This window comes from Argopecten irradians, chromosome 3, assembly GCF_041381155.1.
Source record: "Argopecten irradians isolate NY chromosome 3, Ai_NY, whole genome shotgun sequence".
NCBI lineage: Eukaryota > Metazoa > Mollusca > Bivalvia > Pectinida > Pectinidae > Argopecten > Argopecten irradians.
In genome coordinates, this window is record NC_091136.1 from 52979554 (window position 1) to 53006616 (window position 27063).

Consider the following 27063-nt stretch of genomic DNA (forward strand, 5'->3'; position numbering starts at 1 on the left):
TGTTAATTTTCGTCTTTTCGGGGCGAAAGACGAAGAGACGAGAATTAAAATATTTAATTTTCGTCTTTTCGGGGCGAAAAGACGAAAAGACGAAAATTAAGGTTGGTTAATTTTCTTCTTTTCGGGCGAAAAGACAAAAAAACGAGAATTTTGAAGGCGAAAAGACGGAAATTAAAGACACTAATTAGCGTGCTTCACTTTCGTCTTTTCGTGTTTGACTTCGCCGCGAAAAGACGAAATTTAAATTTGTTAATTTTCGTCTTTTCGGGGCGAAAGACGAAAAGACGAGAATTAAGATATTTAATTTTCGTCTTTTCGGGGCGAAAAGACAAAAAGACGAAATGGCATAAATCAGCCACCCTACATACAGGAGATTCTCATTAGTATGGCAAACCAAGTTACTTTTTATTCTATTAATTCCGATATCGGAAATCCTAATTCCGTTATCGGAAATTTTAATTCCAATATCAGAAATTCTAATTCCGTTATTTTAGATATCAGGAATTAGAAAACAATTTTCCATATCAGAAATTAAAAGTAATTTCCGATATCAGAAATAGAATTTCCGATATCGGCATTAAATTTTTAATTTCCGATATCGGGAATTCTAATTTTTGCCTCCTTACGATATTTATTGCACAAAAGTGCATATATACTGTTTTTCCCCTTTCTTTTGACTTATGATACTTTGTACCATCAAGTGCTTTTTATAAATGACTTCTAATGCCAAGAGATATATATTATGTAATTTTAGCCTCTAGGACTGAATAGAGATCTCTCAAAAGCAGTTTTAAGCATGTTCAATGATCTTGAATTTACTAAGCTATTGGTAATCTGATCCTATCATCATCACCATCATTCTTTATTCCTCAAAAGTTGGGAGTACAGAGATATTTTTGTTATGATCCCACGTACTCCTATCTCTGAATGTTTTAATAAGTTTACCTCCTTTACGACTAAAATGGTCAATTCCAGATAAAATACGATATATTAATTTTGCATTAAGTACAGATATCGTCGGAAGAGAGATATTTGAAAGGCAAAAGATATAAATAATTAATTTTCTGCATAGTGTATTCTTGGGGATGGATTCTACATATATATTTTCGAGACTGGTCTCTTTACTCAACATAGACATTCTAAAGTTTGCCGTAATTCATTTCAACCACCGACTATGAATGAATCATTTTGACGAGCTAACTCACACTTATATTACATGGAATCTGAAAAGTCAGTTTGTTAGTTTGTCTAGTGAACATATTGCCACACACTGATCTGGGTTGAACCAGGTATAGTCGATCATGTAAGACGTTTACCCCTCTGGAACATATTGCCACACACTGATCTGGGTTGAACCAGGAATAGCCGATCATGTAAGACGTTTACCCCTCTGAAACATATTGCCACACACTGATCTGGGTTGAACCAGGAATAGCCGATCATGTAAGACGTTTACCCCTCTGGAACACATTGCCACACACTGATCTGGGTTGAACCAGGTATAGTCGATCATGTAAGACGTTTACCCCTCTGGAACATATTGCCACACACTGATCTCGGTTGAACTAGGAATAGCCGATCATGTAAGACGTTTACCCCTCTGGAACATATTGCCACACACTGATCTGGGTTGAACCAGGTATAGTCGATCATGTAAGACGTTTACCCCTCTGGAACATATTGCCACACACTGATCTGGGTTGAACCAGGTGTAGTCGATCATGTAAGACGTTTACCCCTCTGGAACACATTGCCACACACTGATCTGGGTTGAACCAGGTATAGTCGATCATGTAAGACGTTTATCCCTCTGGAACACGTGACTCACGTTACAAGGAACCGCTTTTGCCATTGTAAATGTGACCAAACTAATACCAAAAGCCATGATTTTGTACTGATAACTCGCTATTTTTAATTTATATTTATTGCGCTAATTTATCAGCAATTATATGATGACGTCATAATTTGTCTGCAATATAATGACGTCAAGGTCTGCATTATCAGCAGCGTCATAAAGCATTGACGTCATAATGCTGAATACATTACAACACTGCAGTAAGGATAGGTAAAGAGGAGAATTTTTCGACTATGTTGCAAATGACACCCGCGCGGGCTATGGAAGTAAAAACAATGGCTAATCAGCTGTTTCAGGAACATTCCTACACACACGCACGAAGACCGGAACCTACAGAACAAACCATGATCGCAGCAAGCACGCATTTGTCCTTCCCTATAGTTATACACGTGAATGAGGGGGATGGCGTAGATCCTAGTACAGGATTCCCCCCGCGGACTTATTACGTGCCCCGTCACCGGGGTGACCTATTGTATCCCCATTGGCTTCACAATTTACTGGACCATGATCTCAAGTTCTACACAACATTGGACCAAAACACTGCACGTGCGGCCAGTACGTTCAGAGAAGGGCAGCTGCTGACACAGAAACTAAGATCCATATCTGCCACATTTTCTTGGGACCGAAAGAATCCAGTTGGTTTGAAACTCACAATGGCCGAAAACCACGGCAACTGTCGTCTTCCACAGAGACGAAGACAGAAGGGTCTCGTGGCCGACTGTGTGTTCTTGGATAATAAAACCGACCGCGTTGCCATTCAAGGTAAGCTACTATATTAGGATGGTGCCGTTACCAGAATATGAATTCCTGTTACCATATAACACGACACCACAACACCACGAAACCAAACAGCATCACACAGCACAGCAACACACCAACAACACAACAACACTACACAACACAACACCACACAACAACACATCACATCACACAACAAAACACAGCAAAATAACACAACAACACACAACAAAACATCAAACAACATAACATCACACAACATAACATCACACAACACAACAACGCATCACACTAAACACAGCATCACAAAACACACAACACAAGACAGCATTACACAACAATACGACACAACATCACAACAAAACATCACACAGCACAACAATTCCACAACACACAACCACGCAACAACAATACAACAAAATCCAACAACAACACTACACAACACAACATCACACAACACAACATCACACAACAGCACATCACACAACATAACACAAATACACATCACGCAAACACGCAACAACAACACAACACCACCCAACAACAACACACAACACCGCAAAAACACAACTCACCTCACAACACATCACAACATAACAACAAAACATCAAACAACAACACACAACCACAACAACACACAACACAACTACAATACAACATACAACAACAATACAACAACACCTAACAACACAACAATACAAAGCAACACAAAACCCGACAACAACACAACAGTACACAACATAACGCAACAACACATCACAAAAACATCACGTAACAACGCTTTACACAAACACGGAACAACAACACAACACACAACATCGCAACACATAACACAGCCACACAGCACACAGCAACACACCAATGCCACACACAACACGATAACATGACACAACCAACACACACAAAAACACAACAACACAACACCACATAACATAACAACACAACATCACACAACAACAAAACAACACACAACAACACCAGAAACAAACAACACACAACACAAAAACACACAACTACAAAACAACAAAACACAACCATACGCAGAACACAACATAAGTGATCCATACGCAGATATATAAAACATTCTTGTATTGCAGGGAATAAATATATATTAAAAATTACTGAATATCTGACAAACGTAAAATCGTCGAAAATATAATCATAAAAAATCATTAAGAAACAAATTACTAATATCCCATAATTATAGTTTTGTAACACTATCCACTGGTACTCGGAAGTGAATACCACATAACAATTCCTTTTTATTTACTACGTTACCTCAGTGTCATATAGCAATTCCTCAGTCTGAGAACAATTAAATTAACATTATCTACACGGGCGAACAAAATAACTATAGAAAAATGAAAGTTTTGTATTCTCCATAATAAACATACAAAATATTTAAATGAGGTATTTGATACGATGATAACAATACCAAATTTCAATTCAAATCGAGGTGATTACGCAATTTAAATACCAGCATAGAAGGGTCGCTTATATTAGGAATGGCGATAACAGAATTCGAGAATTATGTTTGTGCAGAATCATATATACATAGAGATTGGAAACTCCTTCTTTGTCTATGTTGACAGGCAGAGGGACCTCCAGTTTATAGGCATTTTCCCTTGGCTAACTACATTTAAGTGTATTCTTTTAAACATGATACTTTTGCATCAACACAAAGTTTAAACATTATATCATGGTTTGATGTGATCAGTTTTCCCAATTGATGTTATTTAATATGAATTTTGAAAGTATGAAAATGAGCAATTTTACCTGGTTTTTTCGAAAATCAGGCATTCAAAACCGGAAGTGCATTTTGTTTTATTAACATATAAGTTAAGATATTATTTTTTCTTTCCAAAATCGTACTCAAACCATCTGAAAATTACTTAACTTTTATAACATATCAAAGTTATTCTGCTGTATTTAACTATTTAAGAGTTTATCTAAAAGCCCCTGGGGACATAGAGAGGTACATCTGCCTATCGTAAAATTGGCGAAATTGCCAATCTCTATGTATATATGTTTCTGGTTTGTGCAACAGTTTTATTTCAACAGACCATCCGTTGATAGTTTGCCAAGGTCATTTTTCAACGGTCATTTTTCAACAGACCTGGCGTTGAGAATTGACCCTAGGCACCGTCAATTTTCAACGGCATGTTCAATTTTCAACGGCATTCGGGGTCCGTTTTCAACGTTGAAAACTGACCCGAGGTCAATTTTCAACGGAGGTACTATATTAGGATGGTGCCGTTACCAGAATATGAATTCCTGTTACCATATATGCTCGCTTTGTATTATCCTAATTCATTTAAAAGAACATTTCATGATTATCATCGGTTGAAATGATTTCCAGTGGGAATAGACTGTGCACTACAGTCTTTTTTATTCGTTATCACACCTGTATTATGTATTATACTGTGTTCAGCATTACTCATACAGATATAGATATGAACCTCCCGAACCGTATATAGATGTATGTCTAGACTATCATCGGTGACCAGATGGTAACACCATTTACAATATATATTCCTTTTGCTTACTTTTTGTGTTTATCACATATTTTCTCGAACCGGTTTACCAAATAGGATTATATACCAAATTAACAGGGATGTACATGTATTTGCATTTTATGGTGCACAGTGGTATGTTTTTATACCCCGAAATCACCCAGAAATCATCTATAGACAGATAATTAAAAGTCCAATCGTATACTCTATTTACTTGCAATTCTCATGGTCTGTGTATATACAGTACGTGTATAAAGTGTTTATTAACACACAGTGCAATGATATACGTGAACCAATCGTTACCTGACAGAGGTTCCAGTTCCCACTAATGTAGTCGGAGAACATGATCCGCCGTCGCGGTCTCTGTGATTTCGGCCTGTTCATGGTTTCGACGCAATTTCTCTAGGTCTGATAATAAAAGGAGCTCATGGAGGAATATTGATAGGGAAACTATGTTGTCGTTATTATAACCACCGGAAAGTCGTGTATATTCACGGTAGCCAGAAACGATATACACGCTCAGTTGTCGCAAACTTCAATGCATGAAAATGTACCTAAGTGGAAAAAAAACATTTAAATTTCCTGAAAAAATGTCATCACATAATGTACCATATATATACATAGATAATAAATGTCGACTAGTCCTATGAAAAATGATGAAGGCTAGAGAAACATATCGATCTGTTTCACGTCACGACAATGAGACAGAAGAAATATCCAATACTTTTTTTCTAGCTTGAAAACAGTTGAACGTGAAATAAACTGCCTTCAATTTTCATTTTTCCCTTTTTCATACAGTCACTGCATAGAATCAAATCATTTTACAAATTCTGAATAACAACTATGTTTGAAGTAGGTCGATAACCGGTAGAAGTGAAGGATTTCTTTGGTCTAATTGCACCATAGGCGTTTGCCTCTATAGATATTTGTTCCCTTTATATATAAAATTTTATATGTGTGACACAGTATTACATATATAGAGAGACAAATATCTACAGAGCCAAACGTCTGTGATCGCACACAAACAAAAGAAGCGCTGTAAAGTTCAGACTTTTTTGGGTAGCAATAGAGATTAGATATCCAAAATTTTGTCAATTAACGACATTACTCGTTTATTTTCGCTACCTATTTCAGAATCGTTTCGATTATATTCAGTTTTGTAACAGATGTGATCATAATACACGAATTATTATAGTAGGTACAATTTATTTAAGTCATCGAAGTAATCAACTTCAGGCAGGTGCTTTATTTTCCCGTCTAAAACGTGTTATTGTGACGTATAGGGAGCACACGAATTATTCGACAGATGTCTGGACAAACGAAGAAAACTTGTATTGCATATTTGCAACATAATCACTGATCGCATCATCGAAAATTAAACTGCCGTTAGCACATATTTGCAGTCAAACGCTATGGAATTGGGATAAATGCCAAAGGTAAAATGGGAATTATTTTCGTTAAATTCAAATGAATTACTTTTGTGGATGGTTATATCGCAATGTTCATTAGATATTAGTATAAAGCTGTGTTTGTCCATTTCAAGATGACTTTTGTCAATGGTCTAAATATTGATATATTTTGCTTTCGTTTGTCTATTTCCATATGACTTTTGTCAATGGTCTAAATATTGATATGTTTTGCTTTCGTTTGTCTATTTCCATATGACTTTTGTCAATGGTCTAAATATTGATATATCATTTGCTTTCGTTTGTTCATTTCCATGTGACTTTTGACTTTTGTCGATGGTTTCTATATTGATATCTTTTGCTTTCGTTTGTCTATTTCCATATGACTTTTGTCAATGGTCTAAATATTGATATATTTTGCTTTCGTTTGTCCATTTCCATGTGACTTTTGACTTTTGTCGATGGTTTCTATATTGATATCTTTTGCTTTCGTTTGTCCTTTTCCAGGGAAACTCTTCTCATTGATTATTGGAATGCCATGTCCAGCAGATGTGTCCCGTGATGTGGAGGATTCGGGAACCAAGATTGACGTGGGAATGTTTTTCCGGACACTGGAGTGTGCCCCAAACATTCGTGTCCAATGGAACATATCTCTTACACGAAAGGATATACCAAAACAGGTTCTAGATGTCATTCTCGAACGGGAAAACGAGTTAGATGATTTCGATGACGACGATGAAACACTGGATGGCGAGTCTGATGATTCGGACATGGAGTTCGAACCCATCTGAGTCCACTCCATCGTTAAATGTTTCTCGAAAAATACTTATAGAAGAAGAAAATAATTGCAAATATTATTTGTGAAAGCGCTGTATACTTAAAATAAATGTGTACAATGTTCACATTGTGAAGTTATGTTTTCGATGGCTGTCTTGAAATATAACTCCATATACCAGTACCTCGTTCTTTTTATTCATTTACGCTTCGATGATAACACTAAGCAGTAAGCGTATTTATTTTATGTGGTGATACACGTTTGTATGAAAACTAAGCTTAGGGTGTGATATATACTGTAGAAATCTTGAGCAGCGAGCATTTCCGTTTCAAGTAGGCCATGAGTTTTCCGTTTACAAAAATAATGTCTTATGTCAAGGATTTATAAATCCTTGCTTATGTAAACCGGTATGTCCGGATTGAGAAAGGAGGAGGGAGTACCATTAAGTCCCGGGTAGACGCGTTCGTTATAACCTACATGTGTGTGTAAGTTTTGACAACTTATAATTAGCCAACCACAATATCTGTGAGAAAAATCAACCTTTTTATTTTTACATTTTAAACATATTTCAATCAAATTAAACATTACTAGAGTTCCTGACATAGTTTTTTTTAAACTAATAAACGTACATTGTAAGTTAACTTCTTCAGGTCAATTTAGTAAATGATGCTACAGGTTATAAAACACCAACTAATTGAAGATCTTTCAATCAAAACAATCTTTGTTTTTATTTCAACTCAGCTTGTGCATCAATAATGAGTAGCTAGTTGCACAGAAAAAATACCCAGCAGAAACCACAATGTAGCTTACTAGCTATTCTAGTAGGCCAGGTCATTAAGGAAGCTCATACTTTGGAGCAAATCCATGTCATTTTTTTTCCTAATAGGTCTTATTTTCTTGTGTTTTTTTCCATGAAGATTTCAAATACACTGTACAATGTACATGTATGTAAAGAAAAATTGGGGTTCTTGAACTAGTTTTAAGATATTTGAGCTTGAAAAATACCATCTGTGCAAATTTTCTGACAGAAAAAAAAAATAAAAAATAATTGAATTATGTTTTCTGTAATATAATGGTGAATGTTGTCTCAATCCTGTTGATTTTTGTCTTGGCATATATGCATGGATTCATCAGTTTACACTTATAATAAAATAACAAAGAATATGGAAATTGTTGAATGATTTATTGCACTAGTTGGACATGAAACAAACACACTTTTACATTAAGAACAAAATGTATAGATATACCAGCAGTTAGAACCTTGACAATAGTTCTCAGACTAATCAAAAGGTTCACCACCTACGTGAATAAGTGAAGGTCAAGAACAGAAGTTTTATCTTGAACTCATATTGATCACATACAGCCTTTAAGGAATCAACAGATGGAGACTGGAAAAGAAAGGTAGGTAGGTCAAAGGTTAAGAGTGTCAGTGTAAACTTTCTTTGATATGAGTCATACCTGGTACCACCTCTACAAAGTTAACCCGAAAAGTTTGAGATTCTAGAGACAATTGTTATTTGGACAAGAAAATATGCAGATGGATTGACAAAACACAATAATATATTATACATCACACATATAACTCCATTAGCAGTCATTCAAATTTTGACAAGATAGGAGTCACTAACAGTCATAGATCTGACCCAGCGTTGTGGTGAGTTGGAGGAATCAGGTACAGGAATTTGCAGAAATCGAACTTTAAGTCCAGAACATGTGTATTTAGAAATCTCGAATTCCACAACCATTGGCCCCAATTCTTGTTTATTTAATTTTCCACTGCCTTGATTTATCACCTGAAAAAGCAAAAAAAAAATAAAACATCAAATTTAACGATTTCTTTAGAAATGTATTTTGCTAGCTCGATATTACAGAGGACGGGAGTAAAAATCCACTAGCCAGATATCCAGGGCTACCAAATCTATAAGGACAAAACTAACAATCTTACATTGATTTATTACTTAGATTGTAATGCTATACACATTGAATAGACAACCTAGCCAGACACATGGTCAATGCATAAAATACAATAAGAAGTGATTCCGGGTAATCTTAATCCTACCCTAAATTGAGCTGTTACTTCTGTCTGTCCTGGCAGTTTCTTTATTTTCCATATGATCTTTTTGTCATCCAGCTTTTGTCTCAGTTCTGCCATTTGCCCTGGACCTCCAAGGTGTTGTGAAATACTGAAATGATATCCATATTGATAAAAACAATTAACATGGCACGACTACATCGTCATTAAATTATCAATTTGTGCATGTATACTCTGAACTGAAACACTCATTACACTGATTTTCTTATCAAACAAGCATTTGGAGAGAATTGCTGAAGCAACACATGTCTCTTCTTGTCCCCACAGCTATCATATAGACCTTAGCCTATTTTTAGTAAAAGTATCCTTTGCAGTTGACCTTTTGACCCCAAAATCAATCTGGAATTGTATTACCGGTACCTCCTACCATTGTATGTCCATGTGTATATCCATGTGGAAATACTTTTCACTACTTTTTCGAATGTCCACTTTATATCAGACAGAGAAACAACTTATCTGGCTTTTTGATAAACTTGAATATTCCAATTGATATAAATTTAGTGCTCAATGGAAGCGAAAACTTGTCTGATGAAATTAATGCAAATTTATTTGTTCAGGTACAAAATTACATTGGGTCCAGTAGCAGGTTTTAAGAAAAAAATGTTTAATTTCTCACTCTAAGCCACACTTATTTATGTATGTATTCACTTTGTTGTATTTTGGGAAAGGGTCTTTGTTACGTTGTAATAACTTTTACCAGATTCCTTGTCATATGTTTTTTGACAATAAATACGTTTTAACTAATGAAGTTTCATGAAAATCCATCAATAAAATCCTTTTTAGTTATCTTCTGGAAACCAACATTTCCCAAAACAATAAAGTTTAAGTAAGAATGACCTTTATAATTGATTTTTTGACCCCCAAATCATTCCTAAGCTGTGGTACCTCATAAGCTACCATTTTGTAAGTTTCAACGAAATTCACCAACCCCTTATTAAAGTTGTATGGTCTATCACTTTCGCTCTTTTTGTCATAGTGAAAACTCTTTAAGTGTTATACACATTTTTCTCCGTCTGTCCGAGGTTTAAACTTGATACTTTTACCACTTTTATAAAGTTGCAGCACTGGAAGTATTTTTGATTATTAAAGGTAAAAAATCTTTTTAAAGTGAACACGCTTAAAATAGCTCGGAAGTATCCGAACTGTTCCGATCTATTTTGATCTGTACCTGTATTGCCGATATAGCACGTGATACGGTTCGGGAGGTTCAGATCTATACGGGTATCACCGATGTCGTTCACGTGATGCAACTCGATTTTCCAATATTACCCAAAAGTTTGAAACATGGCGTTGACTGTGACGGTTCTTTCAAAACGTGTGATATTTCATGCCACATTTACCACTATGTCAATAGTATATTGGTGTTTTCATGGATCTGAACCATCATATATAAGCATTCATATTCACACATTGTATGCTTTATGAGAGTTTGTGATGGTGAAATTTACAAGAAATACGTACAAATTTAAGTTATCATCTGGAAATCAATTTTTGCCAAAACAAACTATTTTTAATAAGAGTGACATCTGTATTTGACCTTTTGACCCAAAAATAAAACCTGGGCTATGTGACCATTGTATGAAGTATTATAAAAAATCACCAATCTGTTGTAAAGTTATTGTGTGGAAACATCCTGACAGACAGACAGATGGAGACTAACACTTTAGGCCCCTTCAGTTTCACCGGCAGGGGACTTGAATTACCAGACTTGGATCAGAATAGGGTTGGATACTGGTACACGATACCAATATAGCATCAATACTCATTTAAAAAAATACAGGTATGTACCCATTCTAAAAAGTACCAATACTCTTATCGACACTTGAAAGAAATAAATACATGATTTTCTAAGGAAATTCAAATTTAAATATTAACTAAATGAAGGCGACAGGAAGTGTATGTAAAAATATGATCTTCAAAAGTCTTGCAGTTTGTTTTATAATGAAAAGTACATTATTCTTACAACAATTTGTCTACACATATGTACTCTTTTATAATTACAATGTCAAAGCAAACAAGAGGCCCATGGGCCTTAGCGGTCACCTGAGTTCGGATACAGAATGAAACAAAGACACAATAACACTATATATTGGCCCATCAGGCCCTTGAAACCAGTCAATGATTTTATCTGGTAAATGAGTATCTGGTTCCATCAAATCTGTGAATTCAGAAGATTTTTTCCCCATATTTTAGTCATTTTGTCCCCTTTTGGCCCCGCCCATCTACCCCTGGAGGTTGGCCAGGACCAATATGGATATGATGCTAAAATGCTATCACAGGGTAATAATTCTAACTAAGTTTGACCTATTGAAAATTAAGTAAATAATGCTCATAAATGTGTTTTTCCAATATCAATTAAAATAGATTTGACCCCTAATCAGGGGAAAGTCTGAGATGCCAGGGCCATGAAATTCACAATTTTTGTAAAGGGCCTTAAAAAGACCTTCCAATCTATGAAGAGTATTTGGTTCCATCAAATTTGTAAATTCAGAAGGAGACTTTTGAAATTTAAGCCATTTTGACCAATTTTGGCCCCACCCTCTGGTCCCTGGGAGTCGGCCAGGACTAATATGGATATGATGTTAAAATACTATCTCAGGCTAATAATTCTAACAAAGTTTGACTCATTTCCTATTACACATGACCAAATAATGCTCAAAAATGTGTTTTCCCTATATAAACTATAGTAAACTTGACCCCCTCCCCAGGGAGGAACGTGAGACCCCAGGGTCATAAAATTCACAATTTTTGTAAAGGACCTCAAGACATTTTAATATATGAAGAGTATTTGATTCTGCCATTTCTGGAATTTCAGAAGAAGATTTTTGAAGTTTTAGCCTATTTGACCCCTTTTGGCCCCACCCCTCATACCCCTGTGGGTTAGTCATGGAAAAATTGTTAATAGGATTCAATGGCCATCTCATACTGATAATTCTGACAACATGTGACTTATTTCCCATTACAAATGACCAAATAATGCTCAAAAATGTCTTTTCCCTAAATAAACTATAGCAAACTTGACCCACTCTCTAGGGGGGAACGTGAGCCCCAGGGTAATAAATTCACAATTTTTGTAAAGGACCTAAGACCTTTTAATATATGAAGAGTATTTGATTCTAAAATTTCTGGAATTTCAGAAGAAGATTTTTGCAGTTTTAGCCTATTTGACCCCTTTTGGCCCCACCCCTCTGACCCCTGGGGGGCTGGGACCATATAATTCACAATTTTGGTTGACTTTTGGCTATGGAAGTTTTCTGCAAAATTTCAACAAATTTGGTTCAGTAGTTTTGGAGAAGAAGTCGAAAAAGTAAATTGTTTATCGCCATACGATGGACGACACTCAACGCACGGCGCACGACGACGGACAAAAGGCAATTAGAATAGTCACTTGAGACTTCGTCTCAGGTGACCTAATAAAATCTCTATGTAGTATGTTAGAAAACCAGTGTATTTCTTAAAAAATATCTGTATCAGTATCGTTAAAATACTGGTATCGTTTCATTGATATCAATCTATATGGTATCGTATCGTATTATTCTTAACGGTATCCAATCCTAGATCAGAACTAAATTGTTTTTGTATTAAAGTTGAGAGACTCACCTGGTGGTGTTGTGAGGGACTGGAATACGCACACAGATGTTTACCGCCTGTGTGTTTACAGGAGATTCACTCTTCAATCGCAGGGTCAAAGACATATCTCTGAAGGACAAATTATCAAAGTCAAAACAAATTGAATGACGCCACAACTGCATGATTACAAAGGTCGAGCCAGAGACAGAAAATTACATGTTCAAGGTTTACTGAGTTGTAAGGTGACCAAAACCATGACCAAGCACCAAAAGTAAAGGGTAATATACTTTGTGATGAGATAGAGGGGCTAGAATTACAAAACTGAATAGAGATACAATTTATGATATTGTCTGAAATTAACATGAGAGTGACTCCTACTATTACCTGCTGTTTTCTGTGTGGTCCACATAATGGCAAAATCCTAAATGGTGGACTGAGGGCGCCCTCTCCAGATACACTATATGTCATCAAGGAGAGCTGAAACAAATCTGATATATAACTACAGTGTATCGTACGTCATCAAGGAGAGCTGAAACAAATCTGATATATAACTACAGTGTATCGTATGTCATCAAGGAGAGCTGAAACAAATCTGATATATAACTACAGTGTATCGTATGTCATCAAGGAGAGCTGAAACAAATCTGATATATAACTACAGTGTATCGTATGTCATCAAGGAGAGCTGAAACAAATCTGATATATAACTACAGTGTATCGTATGTCATCAAGGAGAGCTGAAACAAATCTGATATATAAATACAGTGTATCGTATGTCATCAAGGAGAGCTGAAACAAATCTGATATATAACTACAGTGTATCGTACGTCATCAAGGAGAGCTGAAACAAATCTGATATATAACTACAGTGTATCGTACGTCATCAAGGAGAGCTGAAACAAATCTGATATATAACTACAGTGTATCGTATGTCATCAAGGAGAGCTTAAACAAATCTGATTATATAACTACAGTGTACTGTATGTCATCAAGGAGAGCTGAAACAAATCTGATATATAACTACAGTGTATCGTATGTCATCAAGGAGAGCTGAAACAAATCTGATATATAACTACAGTGTATCGTACGTCATCAAGGAGAGCTGAAAAAAATCTGAAATATAACTACAGTGTATCGTACGTCATCAAGGAGAGCTGAAACAAATCTGATATATAACTACAGTGTATCGTATGTCATCAAGGAGAGCTGAAACAAATCTGATATATAACTACAGTGTATCGTATGTCATCAAGGAGAGCTGAAACAAATCTGATATATAACTACAGTGTATCGTATGTCATCAAGGAGAGCTGAAACAAATCTGATATATAACTACAGTGTATCGTATGTCATCAAGGAGAGCTGAAACAAATCTGATATATAACTACAGTGTATCGTATGTCATCAAGGAGAGCTGAAACAAATCTGATATATAACTACAGTGTATCGTATGTCATCAAGGAGAGCTGAAACAAATCTGATATATAAAACTACAGTGTATATGTATGTCATCAAGGAGAGCTGAAACAAATCTGATATATATAACTACAGTGTATCGTATGTCATCAAGGAGAGCTGAAACAAATCTGATATATAACTACAGTGTATCGTATGTCATCAAGGAGAGCTGAAACAAATCTGATATATAACTACAGTGTATCGTATGTCATCAAGGAGAGCTGAAACAAATCTGATATATAACTACAGTGTATTGTATGTCATCAAGGAGAGCTGAAACAAATCTGATATATAACTACAGTGTATCGTATGTCATCAAGGAGAGCTGAAACAAATCTGATATATAACTACAGTGTATCGTATGTCATCAAGGAGAGCTGAAACAAATCTGATATATAAATACAGTGTATCGTATGTCATCAAGAAGAGCTGAAACAAATCTGATATATAAATACAGTGTATCGTATGTCATCAAGGAGAGCTGAAACAAATCTGATATATATAACTACAGTGTATTGTATGTCATCAAGGAGAGCTGAAACAAATCTGATATATAACTACAGTGTATCGTATGTCATCAAGGAGAGCTGAAACAAATCTGATATATAACTACAGTGTATCGTATGTCATCAAGGAGAGCTGAAACAAATCTGATATATAACTACAGTGTATCGTATGTCATCAAGGAGAGCTGAAACAAATCTGATATATAACTACAGTGTATCGTATGTCATCAAGGAGAGCTGAAACAAATCTGATATATAACTACAGTGTATCGTATGTCATCAAGAAGAGCTGAAACAAATCTGATATATAACTACAGTGTATTGTATGTCATCAAGGAGAGCTGAAACAAATCTGATATATAACTACAGTGTATCGTATGTCATCAAGGAAGAGCTGAAACAAATCTGATATATAACTACAGTGTATCGTATGTCATCAAGGAGCTGAAACAAATCTGATATATAACTACAGTGTATCGTATGTCATCAAGGAGAGCTGAAACAAATCTGATATATAACTACAGTGTATCGTATGTCATCAAGAAGAGCTGAAACAAATCTGATATATAACTACAGTGTATCGTATGTCATCAAGGAGAGCTGAAACAAATCTGATATATAACTACAGTGTATCGTATATAACTCAAAGAGAGCTAAACAAATCTGATATATAACTACAGTGTATCGTATGTCATCAAGGAGAGCTGAAACAAATCTGATATATAACTACAGTGTATCGTATGTCATCAAGGAGAGCTGAAACAAATCTGATATATAACTACAGTGTATCGTATGTCATCAAGAAGAGCTGAAACAAATCTGATATATAACTACAGTGTATCGTATGTCATCAAGGAGAGCTGAAACAAATCTGATATATAACTACAGTGTATCGTATGTCATCAAGGAGAGCTGAAACAAATCTGATATATAACTACAGTGTATCGTATGTCATCAAGGAGATCTGAAACAAATCTGATATATAACTACAGTGTATCGTATGTCATCAAGGAGAGCTGAAACAAATCTGATATATAACTACAGTGTATCGTATGTCATCAAGGAGAGCTGAAACAAATCTGATATATAACTACAGTGTATCGTATGTCATCAAGGAGAGCTGAAACAAATCTGATATATAACTACAGTGTATCGTATGTCATCAAGGAGAGCTGAAACAAATCTGATATATAACTACAGTGTATCGTATGTCATCAAGGAGAGCTGAAACAAATCTGATATATAACTACAGTGTATCGTATGTCATCAAGGAGAGCTGAAACAAATCTGATATATAACTACAGTGTATCGTATGTCATCAAGGAGAGCTGAAACAAATCTGATATATAACTACAGTGTATCGTATGTCATCAAGAAGAGCTGAAACAAATCTGATATATAACTACAGTGTATTGTATGTCATCAAGGAGAGCTGAAACAAATCTGATATATAACTACAGTGTATCGTATGTCATCAAGGAGAGCTGAAACAAATCTGATATATAACTACAGTGTATCGTATGTCATCAAGGAGAGCTGAAACAAATCTGATATATAACTACAGTGTATCGTATGTCATCAAGGAGAGCTGAAACAAATCTGATATATAACTACAGTGTATCGTATGTCATCAAGGAGAGCTGAAACAAACAATACTGATATATAGACTGAAACAATCTGTATAATACAGTGTATGTCATCAAGGAGAGCTGAAACAAATCTGATATATATAATACAGTGTATCGTATGTCATCAAGGAGAGCTGAAACAAATCTGATATATAACTACAGTGTATCGTATGTCATCAAGGAGAGCTGAAACAAATCTGATATAACTACAGTGTATCGTACGTCATCAAGAGAGCTGAAACAAATCTGATATATAAATACAGTGTATCGTATGTCATCAAGGAGAGCTGAAACAAATCTGATATATAACTACAGTGTATCGTATGTCATCAAGGAGAGCTGAAACAAATCTGATATATAACTACAGTGTATCGTATGTCATCAAGAAGAGCTGAAACAAATCTGATATATAACTACAGTGTATCGTACTTATCAAGGAGAGCTGAAACAAATCTGATATATAACTACAGTGTATTGTATGTCATCAAGGAGAGCTGAAACAAATCTGATATATAACTACAGTGTATCGTATGTCATCAAGGAGAGCTGAAACAAATCTGATATATAACTACAGTGTATTGTATGTCATCAAGGAGAGCTGAAACAAATCTGATATATAACTACAGTGTATCGTACTTATCAAGGAGAGCTGAAACAAATCTGATATATAACTACAGTGTATCATATGTCATCAAGAAGAGCTGAAACAAATCTGATATATAAATACAGTGTATTGTATGTCATCAAGGAGAGCTGAAACAAATCTGATATATAAATACAGTGTATCGTATGTCATCAAGGAGAGCTGAAACAAATCTGATATATAACTACAGTGTATCGTATGTCATCAAGGAGAGCTGAAACAAATCTGATATATAACTACAGTGTATTGTATGTCATCAAGAAGAGCTGAAACAAATCTGATATATAAATACAGTGTATCATATGTCATCAAGGAGAGCTGAAACAAATCTGATATATAACTACAGTGTATCGTATGTCATCAAGGAGAGCTGAAACAAATCTGATATATAACTACAGTGTATCGTATGTCATCAAGAAGAGCTGAAACAAATCTGATATATAACTACAGTGTATCGTACTTATCAAGGAGAGCTGAAACAAATCTGATATATAACTACAGTGTATCGTATGTCATCAAGGAGAGCTGAAACAAATCCTGATATATAACTACAGTGTATTGTATGTCATCAAGAAGAGCTGAAACAAATCTGATATATAACTACAGTGTATCGTATGTCATCAAGGAGAGCTGAAACAAATCTGATATATAACTACAGTGTATCGTACTTATCAAGGAGAGCTGAAACAAATCTGATATATAACTACAGTGTATCGTACGTCATCAAGGAGAGCTGAAACAAATCTGATATATAACTACAGTGTATTGTATGTCATCAAGGAGAGCTGAAACAAATCTGATATATAACTACAGTGTATCGTATGTCATCAAGGAGAGCTGAAACAAATCTGATATATAATACAGTGTATCGTACGTCATCAAGGAGATCTGAAACAAATCTGATATATAACTACAGTGTATCGTATGTCATCAAGAAGAGCTGAAACAAATCTGATATATAACTACAGTGTATCGTATGTCATCAAGGAGAGCTGAAACAAATCTGATATATAACTACAGTGTATCGTACTTATCAAGGAGAGCTGAAACAAATCTGATATATAACTACAGTGTATCGTACGTCATCAAGAAGAGCTGAAACAAATCTGATATATAACTACAGTGTATCGTATGTCATCAAGAAGAGCTGAAACAAATCTGATATATAACTACAGTGTATCGTATGTCATCAAGGAGAGCTGAAACAAATCTGATATATAACTACAGTGTATCGTATGTCATCAAGAAGAGCTGAAACAAATCTGATATATAACTACAGTGTATCGTATGTCATCAAGGAGAGCTGAAACAAATCTGATATATAAACTACAGTGTATCGTATGTCATCAAGGAGAGCTGAAACAAATCTGATATATAACTACAGTGTATCGTATGTCATCAAGGAGAGCTGAAACAAATCTGATATATATATAACTACAGTGTATCGTCATCAAGAGAGCTGAAACAAATCTGATATATAATACAGTGTATGTAGTCATCAAGAAGAGCTGAAACAAATCTGATATATAACTACAGTGTATCGTATGTCATCAAGGAGAGCTGAAACAAATCTGATATATAACTACAGTGTATCGTATGTCATCAAGGAGAGCTGAAACAAATCTGATATATAAACTACAGTGTATCGTATGTCATCAAGGAGAGCTGAAACAAATCTGATATATAACTACAGTGTATCGTATGTCATCAAGGAGAGCTGAAACAAATCTGATATATAACTACAGTGTATCGTATGTCATCAAGGAGAGCTGAAACAAATCTGATATATAACTACAGTGTATCGTATGTCATCAAGGAGAGCTGAAACAAATCTGATATATAACTACAGTGTATCGTATGTCATCAAGAAGAGCTGAAACAAATCTGATATATAACTACAGTGTATCGTATGTCATCAAGGAGAGCTGAAACAAATCTGATATATAACTACAGTGTATCGTATGTCATCAAGGAGAGCTGAAACAAATCTGATATATAACTACAGTGTATCGTATGTCATCAAGGAGAGCTGAAACAAATCTGATATATAACTACAGTGTATCGTATGTCATCAAGGAGAGCTGAAACAAATCTGATATATAACTACAGTGTATCGTATGTCATCAAGGAGAGCTGAAACAAATCTGATATATAAATACAGTGTATCGTATGTCATCAAGGAGAGCTGAAACAAATCTGATATATATAACTACAGTGTATCGTATGTCATCAAGGAGAGCTGAAACAAATCTGATATATAACTACAGTGTATCGTATGTCATCAAGGAGAGCTGAAACAAATCTGATATATAACTACAGTGTATCGTACGTCATCAAGGAGAGCTGAAACAAATCTGATATATAACTACAGTGTATCGTACGTCATCAAGGAGAGCTGAAACAAATCTGATATATAACTACAGTGTATCGTATGTCATCAAGGAGAGCTGAAACAAATCTGATATATAAATACAGTGTATCGTATGTCATCAAGAAGAGCTGAAACAAATCTGATATATAATACAGTGTATATAACTGAAACAAATCTGATATATAATACAGTGTATCGTATGTCATCAAGGAGAGCTGAAACAAATCTGATATATATAACTACAGTGTATCGTATGTCATCAAGAAGAGCTGAAACAAATCTGATATATAACTACAGTGTATCGTATGTCATCAAGGAGAGCTGAAACAAATCTGATATATAAACTACAGTGTATGATATGTCATCAAGGAGAGCTGAAACAAATCTGATATATAACTACAGTGTATCGTATAACTACATCAAGGAGAGCTGAAACAAATCTGATATATAACTACAGTGTATCGTATGTCATCAAGGAGAGCTGAAACAAATCTGATATATAACTACAGTGTATCGTACGTCATCAAGAAGAGCTGAAACAAATCTGATATATAACTACAGTGTATCGTATGTCATCAAGGAGAGCTGAAACAAATCTGATATATAACTACAGTGTATCGTATGTCATCAAGGAGAGCTGAAACAAATCTGATATATAACTACAGTGTATCGTATGTCATCAAGGAGAGCTGAAACAAATCTGATATATAACTACAGTGTATCGTATGTCATCAAGGAGAGCTGAAACAAATCTGATATATAACTACAGTGTATCGTATGTCATCAAGGAGAGCTGAAACAAATCTGATATATAACTACAGTGTATCGTATGTCATCAAGGAGAGCTGAAACAAATCTGATATATAACTACAGTGTATCGTATGTCATCAAGGAGAGCTGAAACAAATCTGATATATAACTACAGTGTATCGTACGTCATCAAGGAGAGCTGAAACAAATCTGATATATAACTACAGTGTATCGTATGTCATCAAGGAGAGCTGAAACAAATCTGATATATAACTACAGTGTATCGTATGTCATCAAGGAGAGCTGAAACAAATCTGATATATAACTACAGTGTATCGTATGTCATCAAGGAGAGCTGAAACAAATCTGATATATATAACTACAGTGTATCGTACGTCATCAAGGAGAGCTGAAACAAATCTGATATATAACTACAGTGTATCGTATGTCATCAAGGAGAGCTGAAACAAATCTGATATATAACTACAGTGTATCGTATGTCATCAAGGAGAGCTGAAACAAATCTGATATATAACTACAGTGTATCGTATGTCATCAAGGAGAGCTGAAACAAATCTGATATATAACTACAGTGTATCGTAGTCATCAAGGAGAGCTGAAACAAATCAAATACAGTGTATCGTATGTATCAAGGAAGCTGAAACAAATCTGATATATAACTACAGTGTATCGTATGTCATCAAGGAGAGCTGAAACAAATCTGATATATAACTACAGTGTATCGTATGTCATCAAGGAGAGCTGAAACAAATCTGATATATAACTACAGTGTATCGTATGTCATCAAGGAGAGCTGAAACAAATCTGATATATAACTACAGTGTATCGTATGTCATCAAGGAGAGCTGAAACAAATCTGATATATAACTACAGTGTATCGTATGTCATCAAGGAGAGCTGAAACAAATCTGATATATAACTACAGTGTATCGTATGTCATCAAGGAGAGCTGAAACAAATCTGATATATAACTACAGTGTATCGTATGTCATCAAGGAGAGCTGAAACAAATCTGATATATAACTACAGTGTATCGTATGTCATCAAGGAGAGCTGAAACAAATCTGATATATAACTACAGTGTATCGTATGTCATCAAGGAGAGCTGAAACAAATCTGATATATAACTACAGTGTATCGTACTTATGTTATCAAGGAGAGCTGAAACAAATCTGATATATAACTACAGTGTATCGTATGTCATCAAGAAGAGCTGAAACAAATCTGATATATAACTACAGTGTATCGTACGTCATCAAGGAGAGCTGAAACAAATCTGATATATAACTACAGTGTATCGTATGTCATCAAGGAAGATCTGAAACAAATCTGATATATAACTACAGTGTATCGTATGTCATCAAGGAGAGCTGAAACAAATCTGATATATAACTACAGTGTATCGTATGTCATCAAGAAGAGCTGAAACAAATCTGATATATAACTACAGTGTATCGTATGTCATCAAGGAGAGCTGAAACAAATCTGATATATAACTACAGTGTATTGTATGTCATCAAGGAGAGCTGAAACAAATCTGATATATAACTACAGTGTATCGTATGTCATCAAGAAGAGCTGAAACAAATCTGATATATAACTACAGTGTATCGTATGTCATCAAGGAGAGCTGAAACAAATCTGATATATAACTACAGTGTATCGTACTTATCAAGGAGAGCTGAAACAAATCTGATATATAACTACAGTGTATCGTATGTCATCAAGGAGAGCTGAAACAAATCTGATATATAACTACAGTGTATCGTATGTCATCAAGGAGAGCTGAAACAAATCTGATATATAACTACAGTGTATCGTATGTCATCAAGGAGAGCTGAAACAAATCTGATATATAACTACAGTGTATCGTACGTTATCAAGGAGAGCTGAAACAAATCTGATATATAACTACAGTGTATCGTATGTCATCAAGGAGAGCTGAAACAAATCTGATATATAACTACAGTGTATCGTATGTCATCAAGGAGATCTGAAACAAATCTGATATATAAATACAGTGTATTGTATGTCATCAAGGAGAGCTGAAACAAATCTGATATATAACTACAGTGTGTCGTATGTCATCAAGAAGAGCTGAAACAAATCTGATATATAACTACAGTGTATTGTACGTCATCAAGAAGAGCTGAAACAAATCTGATATATAACTACAGTGTATCGTATGTCATCAAGGAGGGCTGAAACAAATCTGATATATAACTACAGTGTATCGTACGTCATCAAGGAGAGCTGAAACAAATCTGATATATAACTACAGTGTATTGTATGTCATCAAGGAGAGCTGAAACAAATCTGATATATAACTACAGTGTATCGTATGTCATCAAGGAGAGCTGAAACAAATCTGATATATAACTACAGTGTATCGTACTTATCAAGGAGAGCTGAAACAAATCTGATATATAACTACAGTGTATTGTATGTCATCAAGGAGAGCTGAAACAAATCTGATATATAACTACAGTGTATCGTATGTCATCAAGAAGAGCTGAAACAAATCTGATATATAACTACAGTGTATCGTATGTCATCAAGAAGAGCTGAAACAAATCTGATATATAACTACAGTGTATGTATGTCATCAAGGAGAGCTGAAACAAATCTGATATATAACTACAGTGTATCGTATGTCATCAAGGAGAGCTGAAACAAATCTGATATATAACTACAGTGTATCGTACTTATCAAGGAGAGCTGAAACAAATCTGAAATATAACTACAGTGTATTGTATGTCATCAAGGAGAGCTGAAACAAATCTGATATATAACTACAGTGTATCGTATGTCATCAAGGAGAGCTGAAACAAATCTGATATATAACTACAGTGTATTGTATGTCATCAAGAAGAGCTGAAACAAATCTGATATATAAATACAGTGTATCATATGTCATCAAGGAGAGCTGAAACAAATCTGATATATAACTACAGTGTATCGTACTTATCAAGGAGAGCTGAAACAAATCTGATATATAACTACAGTGTATCGTATGTCATCAAAAAGAGCTGAAACAAATCTGATATATAACTACAGTGTATCATATGTCATCAAGGAGAGCTGAAACAAATCTGATATATAACTACAGTGTATCGTACGTTATCAAGAAGAGCTGAAACAAATCTGATATATAACTACAGTGTATTGTATGTCATCAAGGAGAGCTGAAACAAATCTGATATATAACTATAGTGTATCGTACTTATCAAGGGGAGCTGAAACAAATCTGATATATAACTACAGTGTATCGTATGTCATCAAGAAGAGCTGAAACAAATCTGATATATAACTATAGTGTATCGTATGTCATCAAGGAGAGCTGAAACAAATCTGATATATAACTACAGTGTATCGTACGTCATCAAGAAGAGCTGAAACAAATCTGATATATAACTACAGTGTATCGTATGTCATCAAGGAGAGCTGAAACAAATCTGATATATAAATACAGTGTATCGTATGTCATCAAGGAGAGCTGAAACAAATCTGATATATAACTACAGTGTATCGTATGTCATCAAGGAGAGCTGAAACAAATCTGATATATAACTACAGTGTATTGTATGTCATCAAGAAGAGCTGAAACAAATCTGATATATAACTACAGTGTATCGTACGTTATCAAGAAGAGCTGAAACAAATCTGATATATAAATACAGTGTATTGTATTTCATCAAGGAGAGCTGAAACAAATCTGATATATAACTACAGTGTATCGTACTTATCAAGGAGAGCTGAAACAAATCTGATATATAACTACAGTGTATCATATGTCATCAAGAAGAGCTGAAACAAATCTGATATATAAACTACATGTGTATGTGTTTGTCATCAAGGAGAGCTGAAACAAATCTGATATATAAATACAGTGTATTGTATGTCATCAAGAAGAGCTGAAACAAATCTGATATATAAATACAGTGTATCGTATGTCATCAAGGAGAGCTGAAACAAATCTGATATATAACTACAGTGTATCGTATGTCATCAAGGAGAGCTGAAACAAATCTGATATATAACTACAGTGTATCGTATGTCATCAAAAAGAGCTGAAACAAATCTGATATATAATACAGTGTATCGTATGTCATCAAGGAGAGCTGAAACAAATCTGATATATAACTACAGTGTATCGTATGTCATCAAGGAGAGCTGAAACAAATCTGATATATAACTATAGTGTATCGTATGTCATCAAGGAGATCTGAAACAAATCTGATATATAACTACAGTGTATCGTACGTCATCAAGAAGAGCTGAAACAAATCTGATATATAAATACAGTGTATCGTATGTCATCAAGGAGAGCTGAAACAAATCTGATATATAACTACAGTGTATCGTACGTCATCAAGAAGAGCTGAAACAAATCTGATATATAACTACAGTGTATCGTATGTCATCAAGGAGAGCTGAAACAAATCTGATATATAACTACAGTGTATCGTACGTCATCAAGGAGAGCTGAAACAAATCTGATATATAACTACAGTGTATCGTATGTCATCAAGAAGAGCTGAAACAAATCTGATATATAAATACAGTGTATCGTATGTCATCTGAAACAAATCTGATATATAACTACAGTGTATCGTATGTCATCAAGGAGAGCTGAAACAAATCTGATATATAACTACAGTGTATCGTATGTCATCAAGGAGAGCTGAAACAAATCTGATATATAACTACAGTGTATCGTACTTATCAAGGAGAGCTGAAACAAATCTGATATATAACTACAGTGTATCGTATGTCATCAAGGAGAGCTGAAACAAATCTGATATATAACTACAGTGTATCGTATGTCATCAAGAAGAGCTGAAACAAATCTGATATATAACTACAGTGTATCGTACGTCATCAAGGAGAGCTGAAACAAATCTGATATATAACTACAGTGTATCGTATGTCATCAAGGAGAGCTGAAACAAATCTGATATATAACTACAGTGTATCGTATGTCATCAAGGAGAGCTGAAACAAATCTGATATATAAATACAGTGTATCGTATGTCATCAAGGAGAGCTGAAACAAATCTGATATATAACTACAGTGTATCGTAGTCATCAAGGAGAGCTGAAACAAATCTGACATATAACTACAGTGTATCGTACGTCATCAAGAAGAGCTGAAACAAATCTGATATATAACTACAGTGTATCGTATGTCATCAAGGAGAGCTGAAACAAATCTGATATATAACTACAGTGTATCGTATGTCATCAAGGAGAGCTGAAACAAATCTGATATATAACTACAGTGTATCGTATGTCATCAAGGAGAGCTGAAACAAATCTGATATATAACTACAGTGTATCGTATGTCATCAAGGAGAGCTGAAACAAATCTGATATATAAATACAGTGTATCGTATGTCATCAAGGAGAGCTGAAACAAATCTGATATATAACTACAGTGTATCGTACTTATCAAGGAGAGCTGAAACAAATCTGATATATAACTACAGTGTATCGTACGTCATCAAGGAGAGCTGAAACAAATCTGATATATAACTACAGTGTATCGTATGTCATCAAGGAGAGCTGAAACAAATCTGATATATAACTACAGTGTATCGTATGTCATCAAGAAGAGCTGAAACAAATCTGATATATAACTACAGTGTATCGTATGTCATCAAGGAGAGCTGAAACAAATCTGATATATAACTACAGTGTATCGTATGTCATCAAGGAGAGCTGAAACAAATCTGATATATAACTACAGTGTATCGTATGTCATCAAGGAGAGCTGAAACAAATCTGATATATAACTACAGTGTATCGTATGTCATCAAGGAGAGCTGAAACAAATCTGATATATAACTACAGTGTATCGTATGTCATCAAGAAGATCTGAAACAAATCTGATATATAACTACAGTGTATCGTACGTCATCAAGGAGAGCTGAAACAAATCTGATATATAACTACAGTGTATCGTATGTCATCAAGAAGAGCTGAAACAAATCTGATATATAACTACAGTGTATCGTATGTCATCAAGGAGAGCTGAAACAAATCTGATATATAACTACAGTGTATCGTATGTCATCAAGGAGAGCTGAAACAAATCTGATATATAACTACAGTGTATCGTATGTCATCAAGGAGAGCTGAAACAAATCTGATATATAACTACAGTGTATCGTATTCATCAAGGAGAGCTGAAACAAATCTGATATATAACTACAGTGTATTGTATGTCATCAAGGAGAGCTGAAACAAATCTGATATATAACTACAGTGTATCGTATGTCATCAAGGAGAGCTGAAACAAATCTGATATATAACTATAGTGTATCGTACTTATCAAGGAGAGCTGAAACAAATCTGAAATATAACTACAGTGTATTGTATGTCATCAAGGAGAGCTGAAACAAATCTGATATATAACTACGGTGTATCATATGTCATCAAGGAGAGCTGAAACAAATCTGATATATAACTACAGTGTATCGTACTTATCAAGGAGAGCTGAAACAAATCTGAAATATAACTACATGTATGTAGTCATCAAGAAGAGCTGAAACAAATCTGATATATAACTACAGTGTATCATATGTCATCAAGGAGAGCTGAAACAAATCTGATATATAACTACAGTGTATCGTATGTCATCAAGAAGAGCTGAAACAAATCTGATATATAACTACAGTGTATCGTACGTTATCAAGGAGAGCTGAAACAAATCTGATATATAACTACAGTGTATC

At 34.8% G+C, this 27063-nt stretch overlaps 2 protein-coding genes across 2 annotated transcripts in view; one reads left to right on the forward strand and one right to left on the reverse strand.

Annotated features, from left to right (window-relative positions):
* Positions 1-1998: 1998 nt before the first annotated feature.
* LOC138319028 (uncharacterized) lies at positions 1999-7403 on the forward strand. Its single transcript, XM_069261909.1, has 2 exons — positions 1999-2617; positions 7020-7403. The coding sequence occupies exons 1-2, from the start codon at positions 2089-2091 to the stop codon at positions 7301-7303; spliced, it is 813 nt and encodes a 270-aa protein (XP_069118010.1). The 5' UTR covers positions 1999-2088; the 3' UTR covers positions 7304-7403.
* Positions 7404-8453: 1050 nt separating this feature from the next.
* LOC138319024 (AP-4 complex subunit mu-1-like) overlaps positions 8454-27063 on the reverse strand; it is a 33720-nt gene continuing 15110 nt past the window's right edge. The window contains 5 exon segments of the mRNA XM_069261906.1: positions 8454-9080; positions 9347-9470; positions 12980-13078; positions 13334-13359; positions 13361-13426. Coding sequence (XP_069118007.1) covers positions 8886-9080; positions 9347-9470; positions 12980-13078; positions 13334-13359; positions 13361-13426 — 510 coding nt within the window. The 3' untranslated portion in view covers positions 8454-8885.

Coding starts and splice junctions, on each gene's coding strand:
- LOC138319028 (XM_069261909.1), top strand. CDS start 2,089: ATGTTGCAAATGACACCCGCGCGGGCTATGGAAGTAAAAACAATGGCT. Junction 2,618..7,019: donor CGACCGCGTTGCCATTCAAG/GTAAGCTACTAT, acceptor GTCCTTTTCCAG/GGAAACTCTTCTCATTGATT.